The sequence below is a fragment of the Hippopotamus amphibius genome, chromosome 15 (genome assembly GCF_030028045.1).
Source record: "Hippopotamus amphibius kiboko isolate mHipAmp2 chromosome 15, mHipAmp2.hap2, whole genome shotgun sequence".
NCBI classification, from domain to species: Eukaryota; Metazoa; Chordata; class Mammalia; order Artiodactyla; family Hippopotamidae; genus Hippopotamus; species Hippopotamus amphibius.
Genome location: NC_080200.1, coordinates 6,909,329 through 6,932,329, shown reverse-complemented (window position 1 = coordinate 6,932,329; position 23,001 = coordinate 6,909,329). Strand labels below are relative to the sequence as shown.

The 23,001-nt window shown below is 53.2% G+C and overlaps 1 protein-coding gene across 1 annotated transcript in view; it reads left to right on the top strand.

Annotated features, from left to right (window-relative positions):
- Positions 1 to 225: 225 nt before the first annotated feature.
- The window catches only part of MYO1F (myosin IF), a 36,688-nt gene continuing 13,912 nt past the window's right edge, over positions 226 to 23,001 (top strand). Inside the window, 17 exon segments of the mRNA XM_057710058.1 lie at positions 226 to 288; positions 931 to 1,032; positions 1,035 to 1,133; positions 9,929 to 10,066; positions 10,546 to 10,635; positions 10,718 to 10,812; positions 11,220 to 11,307; positions 11,438 to 11,527; positions 14,072 to 14,203; positions 14,370 to 14,504; positions 14,745 to 14,877; positions 15,078 to 15,274; positions 16,318 to 16,398; positions 16,507 to 16,593; positions 17,415 to 17,501; positions 17,935 to 18,102; positions 19,300 to 19,385. Of these exon segments, the coding sequence (XP_057566041.1) occupies positions 226 to 288; positions 931 to 1,032; positions 1,035 to 1,133; positions 9,929 to 10,066; positions 10,546 to 10,635; positions 10,718 to 10,812; positions 11,220 to 11,307; positions 11,438 to 11,527; positions 14,072 to 14,203; positions 14,370 to 14,504; positions 14,745 to 14,877; positions 15,078 to 15,274; positions 16,318 to 16,398; positions 16,507 to 16,593; positions 17,415 to 17,501; positions 17,935 to 18,102; positions 19,300 to 19,385 (1,871 nt within the window).

Sequence of the window (23,001 nt, the reverse complement as noted above, 5' to 3'; positions counted from 1 at the left end):
TCCAACTCACCTCTCAGCATAAACGTCGCCTCCTCCCAGAAGCCTCCCGTGACGCCCTCAGCAAGGTGGCGGTCCCCCTGACTATTCACTCCTAGTGCATAGAGGATTGCAGAAGCCAAGCCAGTCGGTTGAGCAAACGCGCAGGAAATCCAGGGAGAAACGGGCTTCTCCCCAGATGTGGCCACTAGGGGGCGCCGCGGCGTGCCAGCCTCCAGGCAGGATGCGATGTGCCGCCTGGAGCGCAGGGATGCCCGGAGCGCTGGGATGCCCGGAGCGCTGGGATGCCCGGTGCGCAGGTCTCCCTGACAAGCTCTCCCAGGGTCGGCTTCTGCCTCCTCCACCTCCTCGATGAGTGGCAGATGACAACCTCTATCTAGGAACTGCCATTTCCTGCTGGTCTCCCAAAGATCAGGAGACAGGCCACCACGGATGCCATGTGTGCCAGGTGCCGCCAGGAGGGCCCCTGCCACCGTTTTATGATGAGAAAATGGGGAGATCCCGGAAGTAACGTAGCTGAGGGTCGTTAATTCCAGATGTGACATCCAAAGTCTGGGACCTTCCAGGTGCCCCTGGTCCTTGGTACCCGCCACTCCCGCTGCCCTCCCCCTGATGCAAACACACCTGGCTCCCGAGGTCCCTTCTAGAGGAAGGACCAGCCGAAACGGCTCTGGAGGTGCCAGTCTGCTCAGGGATGCCCAGAGCAGACACACATCTGAAGTGATTTGGAAGCCCAGGAAAGAGCATTCAGTCCTGTAGCCAGCTGGCTTGCCTGCGGTTTGCTGCAGCCGCCTCCTGGAGGAGTTGGAGAAGCCGCTTTCTGGGGTCTGACAGCAGCTGCCATCCATCCTTAACCTCTCCCTTCAGGCTCAGAGCCCCAAACAACCAGCTCCCTCAGCCCTGCCTGGGCTTTCTCCCCGCCCCCGGGCCCAGCTTCCCTCCCCTGTAGCCGCGGCCCCTCCCGCCAAAGGAAGTGAGAAGGGGGCTGTTGTAAGAGGAACTAGGGCTGGGAGTCCGCTGAAGAAGCAGGAGCAGAGGGCCATGCCCAAGCCGCCCCCTGGAGCCCCCTGAGCCTGCATCCCTGCCACGACCCATTCAGACACCCCCCAGGGGCCCAGACACCACCCCCCACCATGGTAAGTCCTTCAGGGTGGGCCCTGAAGGCAGGGGTGGGGCACCAGCCAGGTGGAGGCACCTAGAGGCCACCATCAGAAAGTGGGGCGGTGGGGATGGGCACAGCAGACCCTTTGGGGTCCCACAGTGCAGCTCAGGTGCTCCCAGCATCCCTCATGGGGGACCCAACTCCCATTGGATGGTGGACAAGATGCCAGAATGGGAATGGGACACCAAGGATAGAGCAGTAACTGGAGGACAGAGGTGGTCCTAAGGGGTCACACATTGCCTGCAGGGACAGAGACAGACCCCTTTCCTGGGGCCTGAGGAACCCAGTTCCCAGCCGAGTTAGGTGCCTCACCTCCCTGTGTGGCCTTGGGCAAGTCACTTCCCCTCTGTGGGCCTCAGTTCCCACATATGTCATATTTGGAAGTCTGTCAAGATGTGGAAGGTGTTTGGGGGAGCTCTCCATTGGAACGTTCAGAGGGTCTTGGGTTCAGCCCGTCTGAGTCCACAGCTGGCAGGGGAAGCTGCGTCTGATGGGTCAAATGGGCCATGGGTTGCGGTGATGGTGTGGGTGGCAGGGTGGTCTGGCTGCAGCAATCGCAGAAGCTGGAGGGTACCACTCACTGATACCCTTCTGCAGGAGGGGTGGCAGAAAAAGACACTGCAGCCAGGGGCATTGCTGCCTGGGGAGGCTGAGGTCTGATGAGGACTGTGGTGACAGGGTTGGGGAGACGGTCATGGTCCTGGGACTAGACCCAGTAGCATCATGTCACACACATTAAGAAGGAGCTTGGGCTGGCTATAAATGTCACCCCCACAGCTCCATGCCTCTGCAAACCACTTCGGCTTTCATTTTTTGTCATTGTGTCAATGAGGGTATGTAGCTAGGACAGTCACAGAGCCAATGGTGACCACTGTAGTGTCCCTGGCAGTTGCAGCAGGCAGCTGACCAAGGTGGAAGCAGGGATTGCATTAGCCTGAGAGATAATGTCTTATTTCAGAAAGCCAGTAATAAATTGGGCATCACTGGCCAAGGACCCCTTTGATTAATTCACAAGCAAACCCCTCAGCTAAAGCTCTGGACTTGGGATGGAAACTCTTCCAAGTCAGAGCCAAGCCAGGAAGACTCCTTGATCAAAAGAACACAGGAAATGATTTGCTACTTGAGAGAAGACCAACCCCTCCTAAGGAAGCCATATGAAATGCTTAGTCAACGACTTGCTTGGCCAGCCGGGTCTGGGAAGCGAGAAACTCACACAAGAGGACCACGGAGGGAAAAAAAAAAAAAAAGTGAAATCCATCCATGAGGCCAATAGCTCTGTCTAGGAGTGCTGACATCTGCCTGGAGGGGTAATGGGTGCCAGGAAGACTGTTGAAAGATTCATTGAAACCATGTTTGTAAAGTGCTTTATAGAGCACATCGTATGTGCTCGCTCGGTACACAGGAAGCGCCATTGTAGGTGGTCATCATTCATGGCGTGAGTTAGTGCTGAAAGTGGATGGATGTGCCTCCTTCTTGGTTATTGGCTTTCTTGGTTGTTGGTGTCATTGGCTGTGACGGTGGTCCTTGCTGTCAGCTGTCCCAGGCTGGTGGTGACCGTGATTCTTGTGGGCAGGTTGGTGGTGGCAATGGTCGCTTTGGTTACCAACTAGTGTTGAAAGTTGGCGGTTGGTGGTTGGTCGTTTTCAGCTGGAGGGTTGATCTGTGGAATGATGGCAACTGGTCATCTTTCGAAGCTGGGTGGTCATGATAACATTCGTTGGCTGTTGGTCTTTCATAACTAATTTTGGGGGACGGTCTTGGGACTAGTGGTGATGCGTTGTTGGTTTTGGAAAAGGGTACGGTTGACCGCTGCTTCAGTGGTAGTGGGTCACGTGTGGTCGCTGGCGGCTCACGTGACCGTGGTTGTTATTGTCGACGGTGGTTGGTTATTATGGGTTGTTGGTGATGGTGATGATACGTGATGATGGTGGTGAGTGATGGTAGGGAAACGGGTGGTGGAATCTGTCACTGTTTTTCTGTTTGATGTTAGCTGGTGGTGCTGGCATTGAGGTTATCAGCAGTTTCTGTTTGGCTTTGGTTGGGGGGACAGGCAAAGGCAGCAGTTGTTTGTCCTCGGCTGATAACGGTGGTGACCTGAGGGTAATGGTGGTTGTTTTGAAAGTGCAGATATACAGCAGGGAGACCAGTGATGTGGCTGCTTGATCCAGGGGTGGTGGCCACGGGGATGAACGGAAAAGGCTGGAGGCCGGGAGAGAGTTAGGAAGAAAGACTTTAGAAGGGTAAGGGTCCCTGCATGTTGAGAACAGCCTCTGGTTAGGCCAAAAGGAAACTGAGACACCCCTCCCAAGGGAGGGGGAGACCTGAGAGCCTTTAGAGATGAGAATGTTATTTGCAAGGTGTAAGGACACAGGGTGTGGCCCCAGAACCCCACTGAGTAGGACCAAGGCTCCAGGGGCACACCGGGGGGCCAGGGTGGGGCCGGGGGCTGAGGGCGGCTCCGGCAGCCACAGCCACAGCCACAGCAACTTCGCCTCTCTGCTGGCTGGCAACCACAGCACGCAGGACCCCAGCGCGGAAGGAAGTGGCTGTTTCGTTGTTCTCTCCAGTCTAGGGCTCTGCTCATCACCGCCCAGGAGCAGGGAGGCCAGAGCAGTTAGGGCAAATTGCAAAAGCTCCCTCGACCAGCCCTTCCTCCTGGCCCTGTGCCCCGTGCCTGTGGGATCGGCCGGCTTTGCTGCTGCTGCTGGCGATGGGGAAGGAGGCTAGGGTTTCCTCTCCACAAGCTTTCTTTTGTTGTTGTTGTTGTTATTTATTTTTGGCTGTGTTGGGTCTTCATTGTGGTGCACAGGCTTCTCATTGCGATGGCTTCTCTTGTTGCCGAGCACGGGCCCTACAGCACGTGAGCTCCAGTAGTTGTGGCTCACCGGCTCAATAGCTGTGGCTCGCGGGCTTAGTTGCTCCGCAGCATGTGGGATCTTCCCGGACCAGTGATCAAACCCGTGTGCCCTGCATTGGCAAGTGGATTCTTAACCACTGTGCCACCAGGGAAGTCCCCGCTTGACAAGCTTTGCCTTGTTGAATCTGCACAGCTGCCCCATGAAGTCCATGGCCCTCAATATTCCCATTTGCCGGATGAGAAAACAGAGGTAGGGAGGTTAGGCAAGCTGCTGTACAACCCAAAATAGCAGAGGATTTCAACTCAGTGATCCCCAAGGATCACTTTTAACAACCACCTTGATCTACAACCGCCTCCTCCTCCTGCCAGGAGAGAGGCCACCTGGGGGTGTGGGCTGACCCCCATACTCCCCAGGCAGCCCACCCCTGTCTCATTTGGACCTGGCCTCTCTATTCCAAAGAACCTAGAATCCTGGTGTCCCACACACACCCAAGGCCTTCCTGGCCCATGGCTCCTGCTGCCACCACTGACAGAGTCTGGGACATTCATGTTGCAAAGCCTGCCTCCTACAGGAAGCCCTCTCTGATTGCCTCAGCTCTTCTTAGCACTGTCTGATTGGGATCACTGTCTCCCATGGGCAACTCGCTTCTCAGCTACTCAAGGGCAGAGTCTAAACCTGATCCCCACCTACCTCCATGAACAGTTGGGGCTCAGGAAGTGTGTTCACTACAGGACTCCGATGCCCCAGCCCTACTGGAGTCGTCACCTTGGCCCTCCCTCCTTTGGCACCAGGGAAGCTCCACCCCCACCCCATAGCCTCTGCCGTGGGTTGGGGGAGCTTCTCTGAAGAGCTGAAGTTAGAAGCTACATCCCCACTCCCAGCCACCTCTCGCCCCTGACTATCTTTCACAAGAACCTCAGTCAGTTGAGTCATGCTAGGCTTGTGGTCAACTGTGACCACAACCTCTTTGTTGCACCCTCACCCCCCAAGGAAGGAACAAGCAGCTTCAACTTTATCCTTGGAGCCTTGGGGGCCACGGAGAGATGGAAACCCATGACACAGGGCGGGGGGCAGTCTCAGCCCAATGATACTTCCCTCATTTATTCATTCAACAAGTTTACATCCACCAGCTCTTCTATGCGTCAAACACTGATCACTTCTACTGAATGCTCTTGGGGCCACCAGCTGCCATTTCCTGAAGCACCCCGGTGCATCTTTTCTCAGCACTGGCTCATTTACTTCCTCCAGGAAGCCCACGGAGGAGATCTATTCTGGAATCCATTTCACAGATGGGGCAACTGAGGCTTGGAAAAGTGAAGTGGCCTCCCTGGGATCACACAGCCAACTGTCAAGTCAGGCCTCACACCCGATCCATCTCTTGCCAAAATTCTCGACTCTGCCCACTCACACTGCACCCTCTTGAGCAAAACCTCTACCTCCGCCACAAACAATCCGTGGTTTTTGTGGTGGCATGGAGCTAGGATGAGTCCAGGGGTCCCGGGTACCTGGGGCAGGACACAGAGGGAGAGACAGCAGGGGCTGATAGAGGCAGAGGCCCACTCAACTCTGCGGGGGAGGAGGGAGGGACAGGAAGAGGAACCAAGTCCTAGGGGTCAGGAGAGCCAGCCAAACACAACTGGCCTCGGGGCGTCTGACCTCAGAGAAAGGAAGTGGCCTTGCATCTCAGCTGAGCCTAAGGGGTCCCAAAAGCATGGGGACCGGGGTGACCCCAAAGGGGAAACCCTGGACAGGACCAGTCGCATCTCCTCCTTGTCCTCATCTGACCTGAAGCACCAACCCCAGTCACCCCCCCGCAACACAGACCCAGCTTCCCTTCCTGCTGTGTGACCTTGGGGAGGACACTTAACCTCTCTGGCTGTAGTTTTCTCTTCTGCAAAAGGGACCTAATCGGGGTATCGACCACAGCATGTGCTCAGAGGATGCGATGAGCTGATTCACAGAAAAAGCCTAGACCAGAGTCTGGCACAGAACAAGTCCCAGTGGGGTGTGAACTATTGTTACCTGCTCTTGTCCCCAGTTACCATGGTTACCACCCAAGCCCCACCCCCTGAGGTCTTCAGAGAGAGAATCCACTTCCAGTTCCCCTTCCCACCCCCACCCAACCTCCCCACCCCAAGTCAGGGAAAGAGCAACCCCACCATGTCCGTGAATGACACCACTTCACTCCCAAATTTCAAATTTCATCGGCTCTTCTCACCACCACACTGTCTGGTCTTCCCATCTTGAAAACAGGAAATACATTCCCCTGAGCCCTCCTTTCCCCAAAGCCTTTCTCTCTTCTCCTTCTTGGCCAGACTGTCCAAAAGCAGTCCTCTCTCCCTGTCTACACCTCCTGACCTCCCAATCTGACTTCTGACCCGGAAGTCACCAACCCTCTCCATGGGGTCCCACTGAGTCTCCAGTGAGCATGGAAGTTCTTCAGCAGCTAGGGGTCCAGTCCACAGCTCCCTACTTCTCCCAGCTGGCCCCTGTCACCTCCAGGGCCTCCCCTGATTCTGGCTGCCTCCAATCTCAGCTTCTGCCGTGGGAACGCTTCCCAACCCCTCCACAGCTTCTCTCCCACAACCTTGTCCCCACCCCCACCCCACCCTTCCCACTGCATCCCGGGGTTCTCAGAGCATCACACCCAGCACCCCCTTCTTATAACAAACATCTCGGCAGGCCCTCTTGAAACGCTGAAATGAAATGCACAGTGAAACACACAGACTTCCATCTTTCGAAAACATTTAATGTGGTCCCCTGCAAGGTGAGGAGAAAGTCATTTAGAATTAAATGTGCATGGAAAGACAAAAGTGCTCAGGCCAGCTTCCCAAGAACACCCACTGGAGCGGCCAGGTGCTCACACCTGGACACAGGTGCGTCTCAGGAAGCGAGACAGCCCCACCCCAAGCAAGACACATTAACCTCACAAGCAGCTTGAGCTTCTGAGTGCTGGACATTTCTTAGTGAAATCTGAACAAAACTAAAACCTCTCTGGCTACGGAATAGTCACTTTCCTGTAAAATGCAGTGGGTATCGACCATGCAAAAAATACATAGGCTTTCTGTTTATACATAAAATAGGTTTTGGTTCTCGGTTCCAATGATTATAAACATGTTTGTCGCTTGCATGAACTTCTGCTGCGGTGGGGTGGGGGGCTGGGGCAGGATGATTATGTATTTGTAAAATATGTAATTACGTACATGCGCAAATTTAAGGGGAGCTGTGGCCCCCTGAAAATGCCAACCTGTCCCCATCCTTGGGACAACCAAAAATGCTCCCACAATTTTTTTTTTTTTTGGCTGCACCTGACAGCATGTGGGATCTTAGTGCCCCAACTAGGGATTGAACCCGTGCCCCCTGCTGTGGAAGCATGGAGTCCTAACCACTGGGCAGCCAGGGAAGTCCCCCATAATTCTTAAAGTGCCCTCAGGAGCAGTACATCCCAGCTATTGTTCATGATGTCCAGAACATGGATGGGGCTACGGTGAGGGATACCCAGGGGTGTGGGGGGTCCAGAGGGAGCACCTGACCTGGGCTGGAGTCAGGGAGGTCTTCTCGGAAGAGATGTCACCTGAGCCGCGTCTTAAGGCATGCGTTGGCATTAGCCAGGCAGGAAGGATATTCTGGGCAGAGGGCTCAGCCTCTGCAAAAGCTTAGAGGCAATGCAGCGAGGAACGGAAAGAGTTCTTCCCAAAGTCCTAAGTTACTGACACAAAGTAGGTGCTTAGGAATTCTTTGTGGAGTGGATGCGTGGGGGTGGCAGTGATGGGAAGCTGCAGACAGAGAGATGAGACTGTATTTGCCATATGAAAAACTCACTTCTCGCTACTCAGACTGGGAGCAGTCTCGGGGGTTCGAGCCCCACCCCCCCACATATACTCCCTCCTCTGCATTCTGTTCCTGCTTCGGTCACACCTCTGCACCTTTGCCCTGGGAGTTCACTCTGTCTGGTGAACCCTTTCTCCCTGCTCTTGATCAAAACCCTTCTCAGCTTTCACATCCCACCCCAAACACCCCTTGGGTCCCAGCCACTCATGAGTGTGGATGCAAGGACCTGGCCTTTGCTCTGAGATGGACCCAGATTTGAATCCCACATCCTGGGAAAGAGTTTAGCATCCTTAGTCAAGGGTCAAATACTGCTCAAGCCCCAGTCTCCCTCCTAGCCTCCAGGATGGAGCTACTGTGAAGACTGGTGATAATATAGGTGACACCTGTTCCCTGGGGTTGGGCATGTTATAGATGCTCGGTGAATGTTAATTCTGTCAAGTGTCCCTCTGCCCAGGGACCATCCTCCTACCCCATTTTGTTCCCCAAAGCAGTTAATCCCTCACATCAACCCTGGGAAGTGAGGCTGCTTCTCCCATTTTACAGATGAGGCCACTGAGGCTCAGAGCAGTGTTAGGTCACACAGCCAGGATTAGAACCCAGATCTACCCCACACCAAAGACTGGGCTCATTTAATATCTGTGGGTATTCTTCCACGAATGCCTCCAAGGTTTTCAGCATATCCAGAATCTGAGTAAGCACCTCCCCCTGCTCAGGAATTTTCTGTGGCTCCCCAGTGCCCCCAGGGGAGACTGGCTTTTCATCCACCTCTGCCCTAGAGTTGTCCAAGCTGACCTTCCTGCTTGATCCCTGCCTGAATCCACACCCCTCCAGATGGGCCCAGCACACCATCTCCATTTCCTGGAAGTTGCCTGGCAAACCTTGGTCATCTTTGAAGACTTGACTTTGGTTCCCTGCATCTTTGCTCTTGGGGGTTTCCTCTGAAGCTGGGTCTCTTTCTTTGCCCTTGCCCCTTGTTCGTTCAATAGGTCCTCCCTGCTGGGGCTGAGAAAGGACTCAATCCCAATCCCTGCCCTCCAGGAGCTCCCAGGTCTGGGGTGGGTAAAGGGCTTCCCAGAGGAGGGACATCTTGTCTGAGCATGAGTTCACCAGACAGGAGAGCTCCAGGCCACCATCACTCTGTGCGCTGGACTCCTCCAAGACAGGGGTATATTGAACAGAGGCAGAGTGGGCCTGAGAGAGCCAGTGTGCTTAAGTGTTTAAGGTGCTGCATGGGTTCAGCTGGGCTAAAAGGAGAGAGCATTCCTGGCAGGCTTCCTGGGGGAGGGGCTTTGAGGGGAGCCTGTGTCTGAGTCTCCTTCTTGGGGCCTGAGGAAAGTGTCATCTGATGATAAGCTGAGGGAGGAAATGAGAAGGGAAACTGGGAGCCCAGGAAGGTGCTGGAGCTGGCTCTTCGAGGATGGAGAAGACCACAGCACGGGTGGTGGGGAGGCTGTGGGAGCTGAGGACCAGGGTCACAGCCAAGCACAGAGGCAGAGATTACAGGGACATGGTGGCTGAGAAAATCTCAGAGGGATGGGCTAGGATGACCCCGAGGGAGGAGGAGAGGAGTGGGAGGAAGGAGGCCATCTGGAGGTGGAAGGGGAGGCAGTGGGTCAAATGCCACAGAGAAGTCAGGGACTCAGCCTGGGCCAAGGAAGGGAGAGCAGGGCTGGGGACATGAGAAGCAAGGTGGGTGGACTCCCCCATCAAGCCTTCCCTGAGTCCCTCCTCCTCTCCCACAGCCGCCAGAGCCCCCAAGCACACTCTGCCCCGCTGGGCCAGGCATCACTGTCTCCTCCATGGCAACGGAATATTAAGTGGAGGGATGCTGGAACCAACAGAGAGGGTTGAGGGATGCATCCGAGCTGTCATTCTGTCTGGCCTCCTCCTTTGGGACTAGACCTTGCCTACCTCTCCTGGTGCCCCTGAGAGGGGGAAGGAGGAAGGGAGGTGGTGGGGAAGGGGACAGCATCAGAAGCTAATGATGGCGGTGAGCCAGGCAGGGGGCACTGAGACACTAGCCCTGGCCACGCCCCCTGCAGGGGCTCACCGCCCCCCCCCCCCCACCCTCCATCCCCAGGGCAGCAAGGAGCGCTTCCACTGGCAAAGCCACAACGTGAAGCAAAGCGGTGTGGACGACATGGTGCTGCTGCCCCAGATCACTGAGGATGCCATCGTGAGCAACCTCCGCAAGCGCTTCATGGACGACTACATCTTTGTACCCTGGGCCTTGGGTGGGGTGGGCAGATGAAGGACAGAGGGACAGGAGGATGACAGACCAATGGATGGAGGGATGGTGTGTGGATGAGTGCAGGGAAGGATGGCAGAGGGACTGCAGCACAGGAGGGACACACATATCCGAGCAGAGGCACGGGGGGAGTAGGCAGTAAAAGCACTGGGTGTTATGACAGGGAACAGTGGAGTGACAGCAGGGCTCTGACTGAGGGTGGCCATGGCCCCCACTGCTCCCTCTGCCCCGGGGGTAGCTCAACCACCAGCATACTCTATTCCCCCCATTCTGGATACAGATCGGTTTTTTTCCTAAGAGACCCCGGGGGACATCTGAGTATCTCCAGCTCCTCCTCTGAGCCATGGGGCTCTAGGAGGCCCCACGGGAGCAGGAGGTGGGGACAGGGGCCCGTACAGGACAAAGCCTGCCAGGACACTGCATGGCCCTTAACCACCACCACCCCCCAGACCTACATCGGCTCCGTGCTCATCTCCGTAAACCCCTTCAAGCAGATGCCCTACTTCACTGACCGTGAGATCGACCTCTACCAGGGCGCGGTGAGGCCAGGGCCGGGTGGGAGGTACAGCCCCAGGACCCCCAGGCCTTAGCCCTAGGCTGAGCCCTGACCTCCCCCGCCAGGCCCAGTATGAGAATCCCCCGCACATCTATGCCCTCACGGACAACATGTACCGCAACATGCTCATTGACTGTGAGAACCAGTGTGTCATCATCAGGTACGGAGTGGAGGCCCCAGACCCTCCTACTCAGGCCCCACTCACCGCCCCAGGGAGGTTTACCTGGAACTCCCGATCCAAAGAGAGCCTCGCCGTTACCTGGAACTCCTGATCCAAAGAGAGACTCGCCCGTCCCTCTCCACCCCTGGCCCTGCTTTACTTTTCTCGTCACCATCTGAGCCATGATATATTTTATGCATTCGTTCTGTTTTTGCCTATCTGTCCCATCTAAATGTCAGGAAGACAGAGATTTGGATCTGCCTTGTTCACTATTGACTGTTGTACCCCCAGTGCCTGGACTGCTACCTGGCACACAGTAGGTGCTCAAAGAATGAATGATCAGGCACGGGAAAGAGCACTCTCCCCACCCCTGGTCACTCACCATTCCTTGCCTCACCCATCCCCAGTGGAGAGAGTGGAGCTGGGAAGACGGTAGCAGCCAAATACATCATGGGCTACATCTCCAAGGTGTCGGGCGGAGGTGAGAAGGTCCAGGTAAGGCAAAACAGAAAGAAAGGCTGGGTCTCCCGACCCCGCATGGTATTTCATCACCCACCCACCTTCCCGAACTCCCACACCCCACGTCAGTCTGACCTCTTCCCATCCCACCTGTCTCTTTCCCCAGCATGTGAAGGACATCATCCTGCAGTCAAACCCACTGCTGGAAGCCTTTGGCAACGCCAAGACCGTGCGCAACAATAATTCCAGTCGCTTTGTGAGTCTCTGCGGCCCTCTTGGAGGAGATGCTCCCTCCACACTGACTCACGGACCTCTCTCGCTCTCTCTCCCCCTCTCCCCACCCCCACCCCCTACCTCTCTCCCTCCCCCTCCCCCTCCCCCAACCCGTATTCTCAACAATACAGGAAATGCATGCTCCTCAGTAGGAGACTCACTTCCTGCTCTTGGTCCGTCTGAAAAAGAGTTCCCCCGTCAGCAGCTCTGTAGAGGTCATGACACGGCTGTGCAGCGTTCTTGAATACTCCTCCCCTGGCTGCAACTAGGCTACTTCTGTCCCTATTCACATTTCAGGTCCCATTCATTCCCTCATTCATTCTCTCTTTCATCAATTGGTTCTTGGAGTCCCTCTTTGTGTCAGGTGCTAAGCTGAGCCTATTGGAAGACAGAATAGGTAAACGGATTTGAATTTATCGTCGGTTTCTGTCACTGTTGTGTGATATGTGGCTTGGACAAAAAAACAATGTAAGCTTTTGGGGTTCCTCTGTTGGAATAGGGATGATATTAACACCCATCTCACAGACCTCAATAATCTCAGTAAATGCCTCAACATGGACATAGCTTAATGAATTCTGACACTAATGAGGTTTTTTTATTTCCCTAAATATTATTAGTTGCATTTTTATTGTCTAATATATTTTATCATATAATTATATTTAAGGTATCTTCCCCCACATTTTGTTATAAAAATTTTCGTATACATGGAAAAGTTGAACAAACACTACAGTGAACACCTGTATGCCCATCTCCTAGATTCTACCATTAATTAATTAATTTATTTATTTATTTATTTATTTATTGTCTGCATTGGGTCTTTGTTGCTGCGTTCAGACTTTCTCTAGTTGCAGCAATTGGGGGCTGCTCTTCACGTGGTGCATGGGCTTCTCATTACGGTGGCTTCTCTTGTTGTGGAGCACAGGCTCTAGGTTCACAGGCTTCAGTAGTTGTGGCATATGGGCCTAGTTGCTCCAAGGCATGTGGGATCTTCCCAGACCAGGGATCGAACTCGTGCCCCCTGCATTGGCAGGAGGATTCTTAACCATTGCACCACCAGGGAAGCCCTATCATTAATATTTTACTATACTTGCTTAACCATATCTCATCCATCCATTTTTTATAAATTTATTTTATTTATTTATTTATTTATTTATTGGCTGTGTTGGGTCTTTGTTGCTGCACACAGGCTTTCTCTAGTTGCAGTGAGTGGGGGCTACTCTTCATTGTGGTGCACGGGCTCCTCATTGCCATGGCTTCTCTTGTTGCGGAGCAGGGGCTCTAGGCACGTGGGCTTCAGTAGTTGCAGCACACAGGCTCAATAGTTGTGGCTCATGGGCTTAGTTGCTCCAAGGCATGTGGGATCTCCCTGGAGCATGGATCGAACCCATGTACCCTGCATTGGTGCACAGGCTTCAGTAGTTGCGGTATGTGGGCTCATGTGTGCCACCTAGGAAGCCCCCATCCATTTTTTGTGATGCACATCAAACTGAGCTGTAGACATCATACCCTTCCCCCCAACACTTCAACATGTAGATCATTAGTTATAGTCCAATATAATTTTGTAGTTCTCTTTTATTTCTTTTAAAGTAAAATTTGCATACAGCAAAATACATAAATCTAAAGGGGGCCATTCATTGAATTTGGACGAATGCATACACCTGTGCAATCCACACCCCTATCAATATACAGAACATCACCACCTCTCAAGAAAATTCCCTCTTTCTTTGTCTCTTTCCAATCAATCTCTACTCCTACTTTACCCCAGAAGCAACCACTCTGATTTTTTATTTTTTCACTGTGGATTAGTCTCAGCAGTTCTAGAACTTCATATAAATGAAATCACACAGTCTATGTTTTCAAACTACTAATGTACACCGAAAAAACAGATGAACCTCAAAAATATGTAATTCTATTTTGTTTTATATAGTTTTAGTATACAATAGAGTAAGTACTTGTCATACATTATAAGTGTTTAATTGTGTAATATGATGATGTCATTAGTATTGTAGTTAGATGGAGGTAGCAGAAAGGAGAAATAAGGGAGCTTGTCTGTCTTCCAACCTCCGGCCAGAGTGGAACCCAGGTGGTGTCAGAGACCAAAGAAGGGGCCTGAGGGCCCTTGCTCTGGGCTCAGGGAAAACACGTGGGAGACGCCCGAGATCATTGGAACCAGCAGCATCCCACAGAGATGTGGAGGCTTCTGTGTTGTAGTGGAGGGACTGGGGAGCTGTCAATAAAAGGTGATACTTCTCTGTGCCAGGCACAGGGCTAGATGCCCCGAGTGAGGACTTGAACCACTGGAGAGGGAGGAAAAGGCATTCCTGGCCCAGGACACCGCTTAAGCAAAGGCTGGAGGGAAGGAGCTGGTGAAAAGAACAAAAAGTGGGGGGTGGGGAGAGAAAAGGTCTCATGGGGCACGGGATATTTGGGAGGGGCAAAGAGGCCAGGCTCATAAGACCCACCCCTAATCCTTTCCCACCTACAGCCCTGGGACCCTGAGGGGCTGATGTGGCTCTCTCGGGTTCAGGGCAAGTACTTTGAGATCCAGTTCAGCCGAGGTGGTGAGCCAGATGGGGGCAAGATCTCCAACTTCCTTCTGGAGAAATCCCGCGTGGTCATGCAGAATGAGAATGAGAGGAATTTCCACATCTACTACCAGGTGCAAGGAAGGGGTCCCTGGGGCTGGGGCAAAGGGAACCCCACCTGGACCCCAGGGGGAAACTATGGGAGGGTCAGCGTTTGGGAGCCTGTGACACTGAGGACTGGGGGATTCCAAGGGCTATGCCAGTCTAGCACCACATACATGAGTATCGTTCACCCTCCAGCTGCTGGAAGGGGCCTCTCAGGAGCAGCGGCAGAACCTGGGGCTCATGACCCCCGACTACTATTACTACCTCAACCAATCAGACACCTATAAGGTGGACGGCACTGATGACCGGAGTGACTTCAGTGAGACTCTGGTGAGCACCAATGGCCACTCCAGCCCCCGAAATCTTCTCTTGTTACAAATTGGGAAACTGAGACCCAGAGAGGGGCAAGGACTTGCCCAGGGTCACACAGCGCGCGGGTGAAAGAGCCAGGACAAGAGACCCAGGAGTCCAGGCTCCCCAGGTCTGTGCCGTGGCCCCTGAAATCTAACCCAGGGGGCAGGCTGGAGGTCGGGATCTGTGGCACAGTCTCTGTCCCTCTTGTGCCCCCAGAACGCCATGCAGGTCATAGGGATTCCAGCCAACGTCCAGCAGCTGGTCCTGCAGCTGGTGGCAGGGATCTTGCACTTGGGAAACATCAGCTTCTGCGAAGATGGGAACTACGCCCGGGTGGACAGTGCAGACCGTGAGTGTGGATGCTGTTGGCGGCGGGGGGAGGTGTGTGTGTGTGTGAATATTGCTTCTTCCCAGTGTGGCCACTGGAGGGTGAGGACCCTTGAGGAGAAGATCGGTGTCACTGAGCAAAACGGGGAGAGATGGGAGCACCCATATTAGGCCCAAGAGCCCGACTGTCTGCTCCTGTCCCCCCATCCCATCACCTGGCAGTCCTGGCCTTCCCCGCCTACCTCCTGGGCATTGACAGTGCGCGGCTGCAGGAGAAGCTGACCAGCCGCAAGATGGACAGCCGCTGGGGCGGGCGCAGCGAGTCCATTGATGTGACCCTGAACGTGGAGCAGGCAGCCTACACTCGGGACGCCCTGGCCAAGGGGCTCTACTCCCGTCTCTTCGACTTCCTTGTGGAGGCGAGTGGGGCAGGGGTTGAGAGAGGGACTTGGGGGCAGCGCCAGGCCTTGGGCTTGGGCCAGCCAAGTAAGGGGTGGGGGTTGTCTTGACTGTTGTGACCTCACCAATGCCCAGCCGTGGGATGTGTCAAGAAAGGCAGGTGATTCAAAGGGAGATTTAGGGGCTTCATGGCTGTGGCATGGAACCAGGAAGGAGGGGGCTATTGGAAATGCCCAGGCCTGGACTGAGATGGGGGCTATTGGGATGGAGAGGGGTGGGTGCATTTGAGAGCTGCGAGGAGGCGGCTGTTAGGAGGACAAAGTGATGGGCTAGATGGGAGTGGATGAGAATGGGATGTGTGAAGGTCAGGAATGGTGACTGCAGTAGCCAACATTCCATAGCACTTAATGTGTGCCAGCTACAGTTCTGTTTTCCATGCATCAGTTTATTTAATTCTTAGGGGAAAAAAAAGCCCTTTAAGAGAGTCACTAATATTAACCCATTTTATTTTTTTTAATTATTTATTTATTTACTTATTTATTTATGTTTGGGGGCTGCATTTTGGGTCTTCATTGCTGCATGTGGGCTTTCCCTAATTGTGGCGAGCGGGGGCTACTCTTCATTGTGGAGCACAGGCTCTAGGCGCACTGGCTTTAGCAGTTGCAGCACACGGGCTCAGTAGTTACGGCTCACGGGCTTAGCTGCTCCATGGCATGTGGGATCTTTCCGGCCCAGGGATCAAACCCGTGTCCCCTACATTGGCAGGCAGACTCTTAACCACTGCGCCACCAGGGGAGTCCCACTATTAACCCATTTTGAAGATGAGAAAGTAGAGGTGCAGAGTAACTAAGGGGCAGAGCCAGCTCCCAAGGCAGGAGCCCAGATGTTCTAACACCGGGGTTTCTCATAGGAATGACCGACAGGGGTGGGGGTATGCACAGAGGTGGGGAAACCAGGACAGAAGCTGGTGGGAGGGGACCCATCCTGTGAACGTGGCTAAGCGCATTTCGAGGGAGTGGCAGGCCAATGTGGCCACTCACCTAGTGTCCCTGCCCCATCATAGGCCATTAACCGCGCCATGCAGAAGCCCCAGGAGGAGTACAGTATCGGTGTGCTTGACATCTACGGCTTTGAGATCTTCCAGGTACGTGCAACCCTGCCGCCAGCCCACACCCACACTGGGTTGGCCCAGTGGCCCTGGAGCCTCCAGCACCAGCCCACTGAGGGAAGCACTCTTTTCCTCCCTCGGCAGAAAAACGGCTTTGAGCAGTTCTGCATTAATTTCGTCAACGAGAAGCTACAGCAGATCTTTATTGAGCTCACCCTGAAGGCTGAACAGGTGGGCAGGGAAAGACGAGTGGCCAGGGGCAGGGGACACGGGGGTGGGGGGGGGGCAGGACCATGAAGGTTGCCAAGCAACCAAGGGACACCCGAGCCCCACACTGGCACCTCTCTCTGCTGACCTGTCCAAGCTCCTCCCTTCAGAAGAGGTTTTCCTACCTCTAAAGGTTTGACAAGGGCTGGGGAATAGCCTCTTTATCACATCTTCAACAGTTATTTATTGAGCATCTACTGTGTACCAGGCACTGTTTGCAGTGCTGAGGAGACCACCGCGATTGGGACAGACAAAAGTCCCTACTGTTTTCATTCTACCCATCCCATAGAAGCAGATCCTGAGACTAAGACCCAGGACAAATACCAGGAGTGACTGAGGAAGTGAGAAAGAGGTTTTCTTTTTTTAACCACCATTCTTTCATTTGTTTGTTTGTTAGTTCTCAGGTTCCAACCAGGGATCAAACCCTTGCCCCCCTGCAGTGGAAGCACGGAGTCTTAACCACTAGACTGCCAGGGAAGTCCCTAGAAAGGGATTTTTAGAAAAGAGCCAAATAGGATGTATTCATGAGAAGGCCACACTTCAGGCAACTGAGGCTCAATTCTGGGACCCCTGGGGAAACGTCCAACCTGCCCCACACAGGGGACTGGGCTTTGTTATCAGAGACAGTCCTAAGTGAGGCGATGGGAGGAGAACTTATATGGAGGTGGGAGGAGGGGACATCTGTCACTCTTCCTTCACCCATCCTCCTGAAGCTCACATTCTAGAAACGCACACACCTCTGCCCAGACACCTGGTCCCATCCCTGCTCCCTCTGCCACCCCCAGGAGGAGTACGTACAGGAGGGCATCCGCTGGACCCCCATCCAGTACTTCAACAACAAAATCGTCTGTGACCTCATCGAAAACAAGCTGGTGAGGGCCGGGCCAGAGCTGGGGGTTCTCACTGGGCCCGGAGCTGGCCTTGGGAGAGCCAGGCCAGTTCCGCCCCATAGGCCCTTCTCACCCACGTTCCCCCTTGGGCACATGGAGCACCACTGAGGATGCCCACCTGCTCACCTTTCACTTATTCACTCAACAAACATCCCCCTGGGCAGGCTGCTGGGGATGGAGGGGTCAAAGCTGACGGGTCCCCCGCCATCACAGTCTGGGGAAGGGATAGAGGCATGGATCCCCTATGGGGTCCCCCAGCACATCCCGCACCAGCGAGATTCCACAGCAGCCCCCACACATCTGGGCCCCCCACCGGCACCTTCTGCTCTTGTATTTGGAAGCCCCTCCGCTCCCTCCCCAGTGAGCAGGATGGGGGCAGGGCCGGGCCGGGCTAAGCCCTCCCCCCACCCCGCAGAACCCCCCAGGCATCATGAGCGTTCTGGACGACGTGTGCGCCACCATGCACGCCACGGGCGGCGGCGCCGACCAGACGCTGCTGCAGAAGCTGCAGGCGGCCGTGGGCACCCACGAGCACTTCAACAGCTGGAGCTCCGGCTTCGTCATCCACCACTACGCGGGCAAGGTGCGCCCCGCCCCCGCCCCCACAGACCCCAGGGGGAGTCCGCCCAGACCCCCCAGCCAGGGCTGAAGAACTCCACCAACCGCCTTCCCCACCCCTCCCCAGGCTGGCCAGAAACATGGACCCCCTCCCAGTGACCCCCAAGAACTGGCCTGCCCCCTCACCGTGGCCCTTCAGCCAGGGTTGCGGAACCCACTGGTCCCTGATCAAGACCACAGCTCTCCCGACTAACAGGACAGCACCCGCCTTACAGAACACAACCTCCCTCCCATCAATCCCGAATTAAGCAGCAAAGCCCCAAACCCCAATCTGAGCAGTAAGCCCCACTATCCCCCTGACCCAGGACACAGACCCGCTCCTTCTGATCCCACCTTGGGGACCCCAGGGCCGTGTTGCAAGCCACCACCTCTACAATGCGCTGGAGCCCCCTACACACAGACCCCTACCCAAGGTTTTAGAAATCCACTGGCTTCCGACCGTGGCCACAGTCCCCGTCCCCAGTTTACAAGAGTGCAGAGTCTCCCATTGACCTTAACATGGGCAGCAACAAGCCCCAGGGGACCCCTGGCTGTGCTACAGCCCACCAGACCCTAAAATGGGCTGGAACTCCCGTGCTCCCTCACCCAAGGAGTAGCCCCGACCAGAACCATGCAGAGCCCCCAGCGTGGGGGTGGCAGACCCAGACCACAAGCCTGGCTGAAGCTCCCCCAAACCGACCCCCAGCTAGTGCTATAACCCTCCTGACACAGTCCCCCAGCCCCCAGCACCTGCAACCAACCTCAACACAGATGCTCAATCTGACCTTTTGACGCCAAATTAACTAGCAGACCCCTGGAGAGCATCCCTGCCAAGATTTCAGCCTCTCACCCCCCAATCTGAGCTATAACTGTCACCTCCCTGTCCCTCTGATTCAGCCTACAGCCCCCTCCCCCTAATCTGGACTGTAACCCCCATCTCCCCCCACCTCAGACCCAGACTGCAGCTCGAACCCTTCAATCTCGCCTTGAACATCAGCCTCCCCTTGAACCACCTCATTAACCTCAGCAGACCTCCAGGGCCCCCAGGCCCATGCTGCCCCTGACCCCCTATTTTGAACCACAGACACCACCCAGTCCTTTCACCCCAGAGCAGGCCCCCACAGGACACCAGCCCCAACCCTCTCTCTCAGTCCCTCCCTCCCCCCATGCCGCCTTCCTCTAGGTATCCTATGATGTCAGCGGCTTCTGCGAGAGGAACCGTGATGTCCTCTTCTCTGACCTCATAGAGCTGATGCAGACCAGTGAGCAGTGAGTGGTCCCAGGCGTGAGGGCCTCCGGGCAACTCCTCATGGGGATGAGGGAGGCTCAGGGACCACCTCATCTTCCCCAGAGCTCCCGTCACGCCACAGGCTTTGTGGGGGGTGCTGTGTTTCTAGTGGCTGGTTCTGATTAAACAGTAGCCCAAGGTTCACAGGGAGAAGTGAGGAAAGCCCCAGGAGAAGTTCCTTATGGGCCTTCCAATGCCGCCCTCTGCAAACCCAAGCATCCATGCGGTGTGGACAGCTTCCCTTTTTATGCCGTGAAAACACATCATTCTGTGCATTTTTTTTTCTATTAATATGTATGGCTCAATCTTCCTGATCATAGCAGCATATCGGGTTCCGTCTTTTTATACCTCAAAATTTTATTCAAGCACTGCTGTATACCAGGCATCATTTGAATTTGTGGGGTGGAGGACTGGATAGGTCAGAGAACACAGCTGCTCTCATTGAGCTGACAGAAAAAAAAAAGGCAAATAGAATATAGCATTGGGTGAAAGTTCTAAGACGGTGGTTCATAAAGAGCTGAAAGTGTGGTTTATAGACCAGTAACGTGAGCATCCTCTGAAATGGTTACAAGCATAGAGTCTCAGCCTCCACCTTAGACCGACTGAATCAGAAGCTGAATTTTAACAAGATCGCAGGAGCCTTATGTACATTAGAGTTTGGGAACCATTGACTTAAAGCAACGCTGTCCAATATTATTCCACATCCAGTAGAGTTGGAGCCACACATGTAGTTGTTTTCAAGTGGCCTGATTCGGTTATAAGTTGCACACCATTGAATGCGTCCATTTTAAGAAGTGGTTTTTCGTAAATGTACCAAGTCATACAGCCACCACCGCAATCCAATTTGGAACACATGCATCACCCCACAAGATCCTTCATGCCAAATTCCTGCCACCTGTATAATTTTAAACTTTCTGGTAAGCACACTTAAAAAGTAAAAAGGTGCTGCACAACAATGTGAATGTATCTGATACCAGTGAATAGTACATTTTTAAATGATTTAAATGGTAAATTGTATGTTGTTTTGTGTATTTTACCACCAAAAAACAAAAACAAAAAAGCTGTGTGTACCTAACAAAACACATCTGCTGGTCAGGTTTGGTCTAGGGTTTGTTCTTTTTTAATATATATATATATATATATATATATATATTTAATTTTATCTATGTGGTTGCGCCAGATCTTAGTTGCTACAGGTAGGCTCCTTAGTTGCAGCTCTCAGGCTCCTTAGTTGTGGCTTGCTTGCCCCTTAGTTATGGCATGCACACTCTTAGTTGCAGCATGCATGTGGGATCTAGTTCCCTGACTGGGGATCCAACCCAGGCCCCCTGCATTGGGAGTTGGGAGTCTTAGCCACTGGACCACCAGGGAAGTCCCTAGCGTTTGTTCTTTTTAAAAATAGAATTGTAGTAAGAGATTTAACATACAACTAACTCTCTGTGGAAGATTAAACAGTGAAATAATTTTTTCTTATTTTTTTTAATTTATTTTTATTTTTGGCTGCATTGGGTCTTTGTTGCTGTAAACAGGCTTGTTTTTTTTTTCCTCTAGTTGTGGCAAGCAGGGGGCTGCTCTTCCCTGCAATGTGCGGGCTTCTCATTGCAGTGGCTTCTCTTGTTGCAGAGCACAGGCTCTAGGCACACAGGCTTCAGTAGCTGTGGCTCACAGGCTCTAGAGCACAGGCTCAATAGTTATGGCACACGGGCTTAGTTGCTCTGTGGCATGTGGGATCTTCCCGGACCAGGGATCGAACTCGTGTCCTCTGCATTGGCAGGCAGATTCTTAACCACTGAGCCACCAGGGAAGTCCCAGAAGATTTTTCTTAAAAAGTGAACAAGTAAAACAAGTGAAATTTTTTTTAATGTTTTCTTTGACTCAGTATACCCAAAGTAGCATTTTAATATGCAATCAATCCTAAAAAATTATTGATGAAATACTTACATTCTTTTGTTCCATACTGCATACTCTTTGAAATCCAGTGTGTGTTTTAACACTCACAGCACATCTCACTTTGGACAGGCCACATTTTAAGGGCCTCGGGGACCACGTGTGACCCGTGGCTGCCTTACTGTAAAGCACAGAGTTAGAACTGTGGTTCTCAAAGAGGAGTTCCTGAAACAGCAGCACCAGCAGCACCAGAGATTATTGTTAGAAATTACTGGACCCCAGTCCAGACCTGTGAATGAGAACCTCCAGAGGCAGAGCCCAGCTATCTGGGTTTCAACAAGCCTTCCTGGTGATTCTGGTGCCCGCTGAGGTGTGAGAACCTCTGACAAGTGTGAAGAAAAACTAAGTGGGTAAGGGGTAGACAATGAGGAAGGCATCATTCTTTTTTTTTTTTTTTTGCTTTCTTTTAATTGTGATAAAATAACACAACATCTAAAATGTACCTTTCTACCCGTTTTAAAGTATACAGCTCAGTGGCATTAAGTACATTCACAACATTGTATAACCATCACCGCTATCTAGGCTGGGAAACTTTTCATCACCCTAAATACATACTCTGCATGGATTAACCATAACCCAGTCCACTCATGCTGGGTTATGGTGGTCAGGGAAGATCTCATTGAGGAGGAGGAGGAGGAGGAAGCCGTGAATGTAACAATGGTACCAAACCACACTTGGGCTCTTCGTTCAACCGCAGCAAAGCCAATCCCCCGACGCTGGGTGGTGGTGAAGGAAAGTACAGCATTTACTGCAGGGCCAAGCAAGGACAATAGGCAGCTTATATTCAAAAGACTCAAACTCCCTGATGGCTTTCAGGCAAGGGTCTTTAAAGACAATGTGAGGGAAAGGGTCACAGGGTGTGTGATCAGTTCAAGCACAATTTTCTGATTGGCTAATGGCGAGTTACCAGGATGATGTTTCAGGAATCTCAGTCATCAAATTTCTGGTCCAGCCAGTCTGGGGTCTACGTGCTGGTGGTCGGCATACGGTTAACTTCTTCTACCTGATGGGGGTTTTAGTATCTGCAAGACAACTCAAGGATATGGCTCAGAATATCACCTATAGCCCTTGAGGAGGAACTAAAAGTCCTTAACGTTGTTTTACGGCTAAACTATAATTATTTTGTCTTGCTTGACTGCTTTCCGTTGTTTCTGCATTCTCTCACTTTCCTGATTAAATTTGCTCTTTGGAAATCAGAGAAGGCCTAGGAGGCTAAAGCTTTTCTACAAAAAAGAGGCGGGGGACGTGGTGGGGGTGGGGGGTGGGGGGTCTGTCTCCGGGAAGGCCCCACAGAGTCCTGCTCGGTTTCACCAAAGTGAATTTAACCAATCCCCTGTGGATGGACACTTAGGTTATGCCCATCTATGGCTACCACAAACAGGGCTGCCGCAGCAAGATCCTTGTGCCTATTTCCTTGCACACACATGCAAGCCTGTGCCTGTAAGACGGTTCGTCCCAGGGGACCTGCCCATGTTGCCCAAGATGCTGTGTCACTTAGTCTAACTTTGTTCTGTTTTACTTGCATGGTCATGGAGGGAAAAGTAACAGTACAAATAAATCAAGGAACCAAAAGGGCCAAACCAGCCCTCTGATTCTCACCATCACACTCCCCAACATTCAGGGAGAACCATACTGTACAGCAATGTCCTC